We start from the raw sequence: 14710 nt of genomic DNA, 5'->3' as shown, positions 1-14710 counted from the left end.
AAATGAGCTGTTTGAATGAAAACACACATGATTTATTAGTTGGGCTACAGAACCTTCAAACAGCAAATGGTAAACAGTGCTTACAGCTGAGGTGAGCGTGAGAAGTTACACATATGAACTGTTTGAATGAAAACCCACATGATTTATTAGTTGGGCTACAGAATTTTCAAACAGCAAGTGGTAAACAGTGCTTACAGTTCAAAACACCACTTTATCTGCTAAATAAGTTAAATAGTAGAAGAAAATTACGCATTTCATATTTATCTACTGAAACACAGGACAAATCTGGTGATGGTTATTGAATAACTTGAAAATACACGACTCTTAAGGTTCGAGTAGCACAATGACAACTGGTATTATAGCTTAGCTAAATATCTAAGTGATTGGCTCTCATACAAAGAATATACGAATTCCGTAACATTGTGTTGCTTTATTTATAAAAAACAAACAGCAAAAAAACACACATACGACAAGTTTTCTTTCCTCATCGCACATGAAACCCATGAAAACACCGTGATACTACATAAGATAAGGAATACCAGCCGTTAATGGTGATGTCTTCCGAGACCAGCTTTTGTGATACAAACTATACGAGCTTAGTATAAATTTATTCATCACATAGTCACATCAATGTCCATCAACATTATCAGAACCCGCTCAAGTTTTCACATTACAAAATAAAGATCGAGGTGGTGGCAAGCCGTCGTTCACACGTAATCTTTTAGCAAGAGATTCCTTACCGAGATTGATTCGTTATAAGCTGACAAAATTCACACGGTCTCTCGCGCGGGCGGCTATTTTCAGCCCGACGGAGAAGCGTCTAATGGACGTCTTAAAGTAATAACGTCCGCAAGTACGGAAGGAAGTCCGCTCGACAGAATCGTGGGAACTATAATAACGTCTATTCACCTCTGGCTGGAGCATCAGCTGGTTAGAATAGAACGCACAATAGACTATTACTGTGAAGATGAAAGTGGTAACGCCTCTTCAGCTACAGCATGCACACCACGAGAATACGGGAAGCTTTCCAGCGACTTACATTGTCATTTTGGAACACGGAAAAGAATGATAAGTGTTTTGTTACATAACCAAAAACCATAAAGTGGCTTAAGATCTCAGTATGTTACACACGTTGTTTCCAGAACAATAATAAAAGTTATTCAAAGTGAACAAAGGAGAAAAAACTGGGTATTATTCAAAAGGTCACGTTATTTCTCTGAGGTAATCTTTATAAACTACAGAGAATATTCCGACAGAAGCGATATTAAGGACAACAGACAGGTTAACAGTCTTGCACGTGCTGTATTGAGTTTACTAGAAGGACATCAGACAGGTTAACAGTCTCGTGCTGTATTGAGTTTTCTAGAAGGACAACAGACAGGTTAACAGTCTCATGCTGTATTGAGTTTACTAGAAGGACAACAGACAGGTTAACAGTCTTGCACGTGCTGTATTGAGTTTACTAGAAGGACAACAGACAGGTTAACAGTCTTGCACGTGCTGTATTGAGTTTACTAGAAGGACAACAGACAGGTTAACAGTCTTGCACGTGCTGTATTATGTTTACTAGAAGGACAATAGACAGGTTAACAGTCTTGCACGTGCTGTATTAAGTTTGTTTGTTTTTGAATTTCGCACAAAGCTACTCGAGGGCTATCTGTGCTAGCAGTCCCTAATTTTGCAGTGTAAGACTAGAGGGAAGGCAGCTAGTCATCACCACCCACCGCCAACTCTTGGGCTACTCTTTTACCAACGAATAGTGGGATTCACCGTCACATTATAACGCCCCCACGGCTGAAAGGGCGAGCATGTTTGGCGCGACGGGGATACGAACCCGCGACCCTCAGATTATGAGTCGCACGCCTTAACACGCTTGGCCATGCCGGGCCGCTGTATTAAGTTTACTAGAAGAACAACAGACAGGTTAACAGTCATGCACGTGCTGTATGAGTTTTCAGAAGGACAACAGACAGGTTAACAGTCTTGCGCGTGCTGTATTGAGTTTTCTTGAAGGACAACAGACACGTTAATAGTCGTGCACGTACTGTATTAAGTTTTCTTGAAGGACAACAGACAGATTAACAATCTTGCACGTGCTGTATTGAGTTTACTAGAAGGACAACAGACAGGATAACAGTCTTGCACGTGCTGTATTGAGTTTACTAGAAGAACAATAGACAGGTTAACAAACCTGCACGTGCTGTATTAAGCCAGTTTGTAGCAGGATAATAGCTAAATTATGAGTCCCAGACTGGAGAACATATTTTAACAGACTTCTTTGTTAAACAGACAATACTCTTAGGAACTCTTTATTGTTAGAGTTTAATTTGTGTAAGTTAATTTGATATCAGTTTTGAAATATTTTATTCCAACTTATTAAAGCTCTAAAAACAAAGTTGTTAAGGAAAACAACAACAAAGTTTGTCTAATAAATATATTTTCTTTTATAAGTAAGTTCCTGTGAAAAATCTATTGTTTCCCTGTACAAGTGTTTCCCCCACCGAGCTCACGTGAAGGAAAGAGAAAACTACCACAAAAAGACATGCTTTATACGGAAGCTCTCGAACAAAGAACAATACAGGATTTTCAAGAGTTATTAGAAAAGAATTTCACAAGTCAAACCCTCACATAATCGTGCCTATGTACATGGTAATGCTTTAATTATGATGGATCATATTATGTCATAAGGCGTTCTTATGAAAGATATATTGTTCCCTCATAAGTTGCTAACACTTTCTCACACATACAGTTACGATATGTCCTGACGTATTCATTCTGACACTCGTGTTTCATTACATTCACCAGCGCCAGTATTGCAGAGAAACCAAAGAATATGATGAAATAACCTTCTCGAACACCTGTCTTAAGTAGACGCAGAATAAACAAATACAAATACATGGTTTAACATATTAAATCAGATCAAGTTATCTCGAGAAGTACCCTCTAACTAAACACACGCTTTAATGGATAACTAACCACTAGATTGTAAACCAAAATTATTTGAAATGAGAAGGTAATTTCTCTTCAGTTCAGTCTATCAATATTTGTGGAGTTTATTTTGAAATCTATGCAATTAACTAATTGTATACAAGACTAATGAACATGGAGCATTAATGTAAAACGTACGTATCTTCTAACTGATGTGTCATAATAAATATCTCGTGTTAAAGGCTATCGTATTAACGAATTCTTTGTGAATCTCATAATTTTAAACATCAGCGTCATATACTTTGTATATGCAATCTAACAATGTTTAGCCTCAAGGAAGATGTAGTCCATTAACGATTCAACACTACTGCTCTCTACTTTGTACATACAATCTAAGAACGTCCAGACTCCAGGAAAATGTAGTCCATTAAAGATTCAACACTACTGCTGTCTACTTTGTACATACAATCTAAGAACGTCCAGACTACAGGAAGATGTAGTCCATTAAAGATTCAACACTACTGCTGTCTACTTTGTACATACAATCTAAGAACGTCCAGACTCCAGGAAAATGTAGTCCATTAAAGATTCAACACTACTGCTGTCTACTTTGTACATACAATCTAAGAACGTCCAGACTACAGGAAGATGTAGTCCATTAAAGATTCAACACTACTGCTGTCTACTTTGTACATACAATCTAAGAACGTCCAGACTACAGGAAGATGTAGTCCATTAAAGATTCAACACTACTGCTGTCTACTTTGTACATACAATCTAAGAACGTCCAAACTACAGGATGATGTAGTCCATTAAAGATTCAACACTATTACTGTCTACTTTGTCATACAATCTAAGAACGTCCAGACTATAGGAAGATGTAGTCCATTAAAGATTCAACACTATTACTGTCTACTTTGTACATACAATCTAAAAACGTCCAGACTACAGGAAAATGTAGTCCATTAAAGATTCAACACTACTGCTGTCTACTTTGTACATACAATCTAAGAACGTCCAGACTACAGGAAGATGTAGTCCATTAAAGATTCAACACTACTGCTGTCTACTTTGTACATACAATCTAAGAACGTCCAAACTACAGGATGATGTAGTCCATTAAAGATTCAACACTATTACTGTCTACTTTGTCATACAATCTAAGAACGTCCAGACTATAGGAAGATGTAATCCATTAAAGATTCAACACTATTACTGTCTACTTTGTACATACAATCTAAAAACGTCCAGACTACAGGAAGATGTAGTCCATTAAATATTCAACACTACTGCTGTCTACTTTGTCATACAATCTAAGAACGTCCAGACTACAGGATGATGTAGTCCATTAAAGATTCAACACTATTACTGTCTACTTTGTCATACAGTCTAAGAACGTCCAGACTACAGGAAGACGTAGTCCATTAAAGATTCAACACTATTACTGTCTACTTTGTACATACAATCTAAGAACGTCCAGACTCCAGGAAGACGTAGTCCATTAAAGATTCAACACTTTTACTGTCTACTTTGTCATACAATCTAAGAACGTCCAGACTACAGGATGATGTAGTCCATTAAAGATTCAACACTATTACTGTCTACTTTGTCATACAATCTAAGAACGTCCAGACTACAGGAAGATGTAGTCCATTAAAGATTCAACACTATTACTGTGTACTTTGTACATACAATCTAAGAACGTCCAGACTACAGGATGATGTAGTCCATTAAAGATTCAACACTATTACTGTCTACTTTGTCATACAATCTAAGAACGTCCAGACTACAGGAAGATGTAGTCCATTAAAGATTCAACACTACTGCTGTCTACTTTGTACATACAATCTAAGAACGTCCAAACTACAGGATGATGTAGTCCATTAAAGATTCAACACTATTACTGTCTACTTTGTCATACAATCTAAGAACGTCCAGACTATAGGAAGATGTAGTCCATTAAAGATTCAACACTACTGCTGTCTACTTTGTACATACAATCTAAGAACGTCCAGACTACAGGAAGATGTAGTCCATTAAAGATTCAACACTACTGCTGTCTACTTTGTACATACAATCTAAGAACGTCCAAACTACAGGATGATGTAGTCCATTAAAGATTCAACACTATTACTGTCTACTTTGTCATACAATCTAAGAACGTCCAGACTATAGGAAGATGTAGTCCATTAAAGATTCAACACTATTACTGTCTACTTTGTACATACAATCTAAAAACGTCCAGACTACAGGAAGATGTAGTCCATTAAAGATTCAACACTACTGCTGTCTACTTTGTACATACAATCTAAGAACGTCCAGACTACAGGAAGATGTAGTCCATTAAAGATTCAACACTACTGCTGTCTACTTTGTACATACAATCTAAGAACGTCCAAACTACAGGATGATGTAGTCCATTAAAGATTCAACACTATTACTGTCTACTTTGTCATACAATCTAAGAACGTCCAGACTATAGGAAGATGTAGTCCATTAAAGATTCAACACTATTACTGTCTACTTTGTACATACAATCTAAAAACGTCCAGACTACAGGAAGATGTAGTCCATTAAATATTCAACACTACTGCTGTCTACTTTGTCATACAATCTAAGAACGTCCAGACTACAGGATGATGTAGTCCATTAAAGATTCAACACTATTACTGTCTACTTTGTCATACAGTCTAAGAACGTCCAGACTACAGGAAGACGTAGTCCATTAAAGATTTAACACTATTACTGTCTACTTTGTACATACAATCTAAGAACGTCCAGACTCCAGGAAGACGTAGTCCATTAAAGATTCAACACTTTTACTGTCTACTTTGTCATACAATCTAAGAACGTCCAGACTACAGGATGATGTAGTCCATTAAAGATTCAACACTATTACTGTCTACTTTGTCATACAATCTAAGAACGTCCAGACTACAGGAAGATGTAGTCCATTAAAGATTCAACACTATTACTGTGTACTTTGTACATACAATCTAAGAACGTCCAGACTACAGGATGATGTAGTCCATTAAAGATTCAACACTATTACTGTCTACTTTGTCATACAATCTAAGAACGTCCAGACTACAGGATGATGTAGTCCATTAAAGATTCAACACTATTACTGTCTACTTTGTACATACAATCTAAGAACGTCCAGACTACAGGATGATGTAGTCCATTAAAGATTCAACACTATTACTGTCTACTTTGTCATACAATCTAAGAACGTCCAGACTCCAGGAAGACGTAGTCCATTAAAGATTCAACACTATTACTGTCTACTTTGTACATACAATCTAAAAACGTCCAAACTACAGGATGATGTAGTCCATTAAAGATTCAACACTATTACTGTCTACTTTGTCATACAATCTAAGAACGTCCAGACTATAGGAAGATGTAGTCCATTAAAGATTCAACACTATTACTGTCTACTTTGTACATACAATCTAAAAACGTCCAGACTACAGGAAGATGTAGTCCATTAAATATTCAACACTACTGCTGTCTACTTTGTCATACAATCTAAGAACGTCCAGACTACAGGATGATGTAGTCCATTAAAGATTCAACACTATTACTGTCTACTTTGTCATACAGTCTAAGAACGTCCAGACTACAGGAAGACGTAGTCCATTAAAGATTTAACACTATTACTGTCTACTTTGTACATACAATCTAAGAACGTCCAGACTCCAGGAAGACGTAGTCCATTAAAGATTCAACACTTTTACTGTCTACTTTGTCATACAATCTAAGAACGTCCAGACTACAGGATGATGTAGTCCATTAAAGATTCAACACTATTACTGTCTACTTTGTCATACAATCTAAGAACGTCCAGACTACAGGAAGATGTAGTCCATTAAAGATTCAACACTATTACTGTGTACTTTGTACATACAATCTAAGAACGTCCAGACTACAGGATGATGTAGTCCATTAAAGATTCAACACTATTACTGTCTACTTTGTCATACAATCTAAGAACGTCCAGACTACAGGATGATGTAGTCCATTAAAGATTCAACACTATTACTGTCTACTTTGTACATACAATCTAAGAACGTCCAGACTACAGGATGATGTAGTCCATTAAAGATTCAACACTATTACTGTCTACTTTGTCATACAATCTAAGAACGTCCAGACTCCAGGAAGACGTAGTCCATTAAAGATTCAACACTATTACTGTCTACTTTCTCTACACAATGCATCTATACAACGTAAAACAATAACGAACGATAGAAACACTTCTGAATACAGCTATAATTTTAAACAAATGAGATTATAAAATCAACAAAGGCGGCGACACTGTCACGAAATGTGACATTCATTACATTATATTTATAAACTGTTGTTCGCCTTTAAAGTTTAATAAAGAAGAAATATTTCTTCTGTCACAAATAAAGCAAGTAATATAAACTAAAAAAATATAAAACTATTAATATTCAGTTTTTATTTCTTGCTTGTTTGTTATGGAGCACCAAGTTACACAATGGGTTATCTGTGCTCTGCCCACCGTAGGTATCGAAACTCGATATTTCGCGTTATAAGCCTTCAGATTTACCGCAGGATAATATTTATCACAATCAAACGCTTGAAAAGCGAACTTCTAGTTTTAAGTTCGTGGAAAGCTCTAAAGTTAAACGGTGTCTGAAGCAGGTGTCGCCACACGAATATCGTTAAAACGTCAGATAAAAAATATAAAATCAACCAATAAAACAGGCAGAAACTAAGATAATTATATAATAATTCACACCACAAGATTTGTTCGTTTGGAATTAAGCACAAGGCTACATAATCTATGCTCTGTCCACCACAGATATCGAAAGCCGGTTTTTAGCGGAGTGAGTCCGCAGACATGTCGCTGTGCCACTAGGAACCCCACCAGGAGAGCTGTACAGATGTTAAAATAATAATTGTAATTCATAATTATTACTAACAGGTAAATTATAGTTTTAAAATCCCCCTAATTATATATTAACAAGAGTAGTAAATAGTGATAAGAAACATTTAAGTTGAAACATGAGGGAAATGTTTAGAACATTAAGTGAAGGATCTACTCCACCACTATAATAACTATTTTGTTGTTAAACTAAATATCTTCTACAATTTAAAAGTTTTTTTTCAGTTGTTACACTGGCAAAAAACTAGCCAGACGAAACTGGTTAGGGCAGACGATCAGATTGAATCTAGTAGAACCAATAGGTTACAAACTGAGAGACACGTGAAACGTTAGAAAATGAGAAAACCAGTGATATTACGGAACAAGTATGGTTTACACCGCCACGTGCGTTACAGAAGCTCTCGCCAGTTTCTCTATTTCGCGAGGTCGTGTACGTGGTCTTACTTGCATGGCCGTTTGTCTCTACTTTACGTATTACTGTACCAACATGGCTAACACCTCTGTCAACACAGCTATTCAACTTGTCAAGAGATGGTTTGTTTGTTTTGAATTTCGCACAAAGCTACTCGAGGGCTATCTGTGCTAGCCGTCCCTAATTTAGCAGTGTAAGACTAGAGGGAAGGCAGCTAGTCATCACTACCCACCGCCAACTCTTGGGCTACGCTTTTACCAACGAACAGTTGGATTGACTGAAAGGGCGAGCATGTTTGGCGCGACGGGGATGCGAACCCGCGACCCACAGATTACGAGTCGCACGTTTTAACACGCTTGGCTATGCCGGGCCCACAACAGATAGCATTAAATAGATACTGAATACTCCTTAAAAGGTCCGATTTCATTTCACACGAAAAGACTTTTTGAATATATATTATACTATTATGGCATTCGTGACAGTTCTCAAGACTTACGTCACTTCTGATTAGTGGTAGTCAACACGTTGACATAAGCAGCAACTGGTGAAAAAGGCTTTCATGAAGTTTTATTTACAACAGTTTTGTAAAAATTAGATTGCTCGTAACACTGGCAAACTTTGTTTTCAAGTTTTACGGCTCTATATTAAAACTTTAAAAAATCACTCAAAACCTCCATCTTATTCAATTTACAAATTAGGCTTAATATCCGCATCTTTTGCTATACGAGGTGGCTCAAAGATTGTCATTCGATATTTTCAACGACTGTAAGCACGCCCTCTCATGCACCACCAAAACACACGTCTAAACTTAAACAGATATAATCAGGAAGTATAGCTACGTTAAAAGCATGACTGCTGCAGTAAAATAATATTCTATTCACAAGTTAAATCGCCCCCTAGTGGCACGTTGGTATATCTACGGACTTACGTCGATATAAAACAGATTTCGGTACGCGTGGTGGGCACAGCACAGATGGTCCGTTGTGTAGTTTTGTGCTTAAATACAAACAAAAAGTTAAACCATCTTCAAAATTGTAATAAAACACTTAAGCTCTATGATCCTAAAAACAGTCAGTTTGAAGTCGGCCATTTTGTTACCAAACAAAAACTAATTTTTTTTTGTGAATAGCACAAATTACCCACCGTAGAACATTATTACGACGTGAAACCTATCATCACACTGACATCCACCTCTATACACATGATGCACTTTTATCTCCTGAACTGTATTACCAGATCGCATGAAGATCATTACGAATGAAGTTTCACCCTGAAAATAACTTCAAAAAAATTATTTTGGTTGTCATGGCCAAGCGTGTAAAGGCGTTCGACTCGTAATCTGAGTGCCGCAGGTTCGACTCCCCATCGCACCAAACATGCTCGCCTTTTCAGCCGTGGGGTCATTATAATGTTATGTTCAACTCCACTATACGTTAGTAAAAAAGTAGCCCCAGAGTTGGCGGTGGGTGGTTACATTTAAACCAGTTTAATTTTCAACTTGAGTCAACAGATACGTTTGATCTAAATAATAACAGCTATTCATTCATTAAAAATGTGTTTGCGTATTTTCTCAAAGTCATAAACATTCATACTCATTTAAGCCGATGAAACAGCTAGCAGGTCAAAGACAGAGCTTCTGGAACAGGTTCACAAAAGAAGTTTTTTGTCCTCGGTGCGTCTGCTGAGGCCTGCTACTCTTATTGTAACAAGAGGACTTGATACATTAAATATACCAGATGTTCCAGTCAGTCGACTTCAATCACGTAACTCCGATGGTTGAACGTTATGAGAAACATGGAAATGTAACCAAATAACCGAGTTTAAAACATTGATTTATCTTGGTTTGGGAAAAAATGTGATTCGACAAAAGTTTTAGACAGAGAACTAAACCAATGATCGCAAGCCTAGTCATCACATTACTTATCAGTTCCAGAACTAAACCAATGATCGCACCTCCAGTCACTACAGTGCTTATCAGTTCCATAACTAAACCAATGATCGCATCTCCAGTCACCACAGTGCTTATCAGTTTCAAAACTAAACCAATGATCGAACCTCTAGTCACCACAGCACTTATCAGTTCCAGAACTAAACCAATGATCGAACCTCCAGTCACCACAGTGCTTATCAATTCCAGAACTAAACCAATGATCGAACCTCTAGTCACCACAGTGCTTATCAATTCCAGAACTAAACCAATGATCGAACCTCTAGTCACCACAGTGCTTATCAGTTTCAAAACCAAACCAATGATCGAACCTCTAGTCACCACAGTGCTTATCAGTTCCAGAACTAAACCAATGATCGAACCTCCAGTCACCACAGTGCTTATCAGTTCCAGAACTAAACCAATGATCGAACCTCCAGTCACCACAGTGCTTATCAGTTCCAGAACTAAACCAATGATCGAACCTCTAGTCACCACAGTACTTATCAGTTCCAGAACTAAACCAATGATCGAACCTCTAGTCACCACAGTGCTTATCAGTTTCAAAACTAAACCAATGATCGAACCTCTAGTCACCACAGCACTTATCAGTTCCAGAACTAAACCAATGATCGAACATCCAGTCACCACAGTGCTTATCAGTTCCAGAACTAAACCAATGATCGAACCTCCAGTCATCACACTACTTATTAGTTCCAGAACTAAACCAATGATCGAACCTCTAGTCACCACAGTGCTTATCAGTTCCAGAACTAAACCAATGATCAAATCTCCAGTCACCACAGTGCTTATTAGTTCCAGAACTAAACCAATGATCGAACCTCTAGTCACCACAGTGCTTATCAGTTCCAGAACTAAACCAACGATCGAATCTCCAGTCACCACAATGCTTATCAGTTCCAGAACTAAACCAACGATCGAATCTCCAGTCACCACAATGCTTATCAGTTCCAGAACTAAACCAACGATCGAATCTCCAGTCACCACAGTGCTTATCAGTTCCAGAACTAAACCAACGATTGAATCTCCAGTCATCACAGTACTTATCAATTCGAGCACTACACTATTTACATCGAACCGTTGGACAACAAGAGTTTATGAGTTACTCAACTTTACTAACAGTCCACCGAAGTAAAATGTCAGTTAACTCATGTATTTCCTACGTACACAGTAATTGCCTCAGTTCGTTTCGCCAGACATACGGTTTAAGTCGGTCTATTTAAAGGTGGGAAAATTATTTTTTTCCGATTTTTTAAAAACAACACACACTGATATAATGGAAAATGTACATTTTCCATCTAACGATAAACCTACTGTCAATATTTACCAAATCACAGCCGACACAGGAAACAAGACAGGCACTGTGAAACTGAAACTTCATGAGCAATGCGTTCAAAGAGTCGAGAATATAACAGTATGATTATTGGATTGCTTTTGTTGTAACTGAAATAGTTATTAATAATGTCGCTCTTCATGCCTTTCCATACATCATTCGAATAAAGTTAATACAATATATTTATCGACAAACAACTTTCCATTACACAATCAAAGTCAACATAATATGTTAGTATATCTGTTGGCTTTCATATCCATTATTAATATCTTCTTAAGTAAGTTTTCTGATACAGATTATACTGATACAGCAAGTGTCGCCATCTTTTGGTGTTTTGAAGTATGTTTTGTGTTAACAACTCAATGCATTCATTTTAATCTTTTGGTACGAAGCGCACGTCACAAAACGAAAGCAACGCTGAAGCAAACAAAATTATGTGACAAAAAATCAGTTCACGTTACCTGTAAACAATAATATAAATAAATATTTCTAGAAATTCTATTTTATTATATTATTGTTTACAGCGAAGCTGAAATAAAACAATAATGAATAAACGAACGATTAAAAAACAGTGAAAGTTACAAATTTCACACGACTCCTATTTTACTTATTTTAACTCTTACTGTAGCTTTGATTTAAATATTTTTGGTGATCCAGTTAATATAACTGCATTAGTTGAATATTTATATAATGATTTTAGGTAAACTGTATTTCAGATAGCAATATCACCACCAGTAATGTTGTTGTGACACATTTAAAAATAACAACAGACCTCGTCTCCAATCCCGGCAGACACCACGGACTTTCCCATTGTCTTCTGAATCTCTCCTGTCAGTTCCTCTGTAAGAAAACCAAAAGTTCCAGTTAACTAGAGTAAAGTGGTATTCTGAGTTCAGCAAGGCACTGTACCACGTAATTCTGCTTAACTGATTCGACACTGGCACACATTTTACGAACAAAGAAATTCATTGCCCAGTATTCTTATGAACTATCATATAATGTGACTGGACTGGCATATATTTTCAGACCATTGATAATCTGATCATATTCAGATATGATAATCTACCATATATTGCCACTCACATATTAACTACGCACGAAATCGCAAGGTGGCGTATGAATGAAATATATTACAGTTGTCCATTTCAAATTACAGTTTTGTTTTTAACGTAAAAAGAAAACCACAATGAAACATTCTCAACAACTAGCTCGTGAATCCTGAATTACCGAGAAAATTTGTGTAAGTTGAATTTCTCAGTTACTTTTACTGACTCTATCAGAGTAATGAGTTGTTTTTTTAATATTGCATATCGACTAGTATGAAGACCAGTCAAAAACAACGGGGAACCACTGTTGAATGATTCATAAAATTATAAAATTAAGAAAAACAACAAAGTTGTCTGTGCCTCCAAAATACACCTACTATTCACTAATTTCATCAGTCTCGAAGGATTGTTTTGTATGTTTTTGAATTTCGCGCAAAGCTACACGAGGGCTATTGAAAGGAAGGCAGCTAGTCATCACCACCTACCACCAACTCTTGGACTACTCTTTACTAACGAATAGTAGAATTGACCGTCATATTATAACGCCCCACGGTTGAAAGAGCGAAGTCTCAAAGTAATTCTTTCATGACGATATTTATAATAAAACAGCCCCCGCTAGTACAGCGGTATGTCTCCGGATTTACAACGCTAAATCAGGGGTTCGATTCCCCCTCGGTGGGCTGAGTAGATAGCCCTATGTGGCTTTGCTATAAGAAACACACAAAATAAAAAATTAAGCAGTAAATTTAAGTGTTATCGTGAAGAAAAGTGTGTGTAATCTTAAAAAATACATATATAACACTGTTGAACCGTTTCTTATATTCCAGGTCAGGAAGCAGAAAACGCTTTTTTCAACTCTTTCGACTGTACAAAGAATAAATGATATTGGGTAGTAATAAACATTTATTTGTCTTTATGTGTTAAGGCCAAGTAGATAACGTATGTGTTAATATATATATAATTAGCACTTATTCACCACTTAAAACGTTTTTAAACACTGATTCTATAAAATTAGTAATAGTAGGCCTAATTGTAATCTAATTTAAGCATTAGGCCTAAGACATAAAAATAACGTAAGGCTTAGCTGAAACACTAAATTTTATTTTGCTTTTGGCTACTACACAATGTCATGAAAATATTTGAATTAAACTATTTTGCTGTTATTTCAACGACATTATTAAAAAAATAAAAATACAAAAACAAACCTTTCTATCTTTCTAATAAATCAGCATGAATATTGAGCATGCAACATAAACACCATAATTGGCCTAACTGATAGTATTAGGTGATAATTTTGTTGCTAAGCGATGATGCATATCGTAAAGAATTACCAAAAAATAACTCAGCGTGAAAGCGATCTCAACAGTATGACAAAGGGAATAAGCCTTATATATCAGGTCATCTCATAAGTAATGTCCGAAAATTTAATACAGAAAGTACATCATCATTTCTGTCTTTGTAGAAAGTTTTAATAACTAAAATATTTAGTATGACGTGTATAAAAATGTTCAGACAAATAAAATAAACTAATCCAACTCAACTTTTACAGACCATTAATCAAATAAACCCTTATGAAGATGGATGTGTCTGAGGAGTACATTAAGTATATAATGCTTTATGAATTTAAAAAAGACAATAATGCAGCAGAAACTACACGAAACATTCAAGGTGTTTATGGTGTGAAGTCTCTCAATGAAAGAAAATGTTGAAGGTGGTTTCAGAAGTTCAGATCAGGTGACAACAACTTAAGTGATGCACCACATTCAGGTTGTACAGCTGAGTTTAATGATGACTTGCTGCTGGCTACACTTGATGAAGATTGTGCTGTAACAGTTGAAGAACTAGCACAGAAGCTTAATTCAACCCATTCAACAGTTCACCATAATCTGAAACAGCTTGGAAAGGTGTCAAAACTTGGAAAATGGGTCCCCCATGATTTGACAGAAGCCAACCTAAGAGCAAGAGTGGACATTTACACTTCTCTGCACTCTTGTGAACGTAACTCACCTTTGTTGGACAGGTTAGTGACTGGAGATGAAAAATGGATATACTACAAAAATGTTAAGTGCTGCAGACAATGGCTCAGTGCATGTAAACTGGATAAAGCACAGCCCAAAATGGACCTCCA

The 14710-nt window shown here is 36.5% G+C and overlaps 1 protein-coding gene across 1 annotated transcript in view; it reads right to left on the bottom strand.

The window, feature by feature from the left end:
• Positions 1-14710, bottom strand: part of LOC143234467 (receptor-type tyrosine-protein phosphatase N2-like) — a 562455-nt gene that overhangs the window by 118025 nt on the left and 429720 nt on the right. Inside the window, exon 13 of the mRNA XM_076471857.1 lies at positions 12309-12376. Coding sequence (XP_076327972.1) covers positions 12309-12376 — 68 coding nt within the window. The remainder of the gene's footprint in view (positions 1-12308; positions 12377-14710) is intronic.

The sequence above is a fragment of the Tachypleus tridentatus genome, chromosome 12 (genome assembly GCF_004210375.1).
Source record: "Tachypleus tridentatus isolate NWPU-2018 chromosome 12, ASM421037v1, whole genome shotgun sequence".
Classification (NCBI taxonomy): domain Eukaryota; kingdom Metazoa; phylum Arthropoda; class Merostomata; order Xiphosura; family Limulidae; genus Tachypleus; species Tachypleus tridentatus.
Note: the sequence above shows the minus strand (reverse complement) of the source record. Positions and strands in the feature narration are given on the sequence as shown.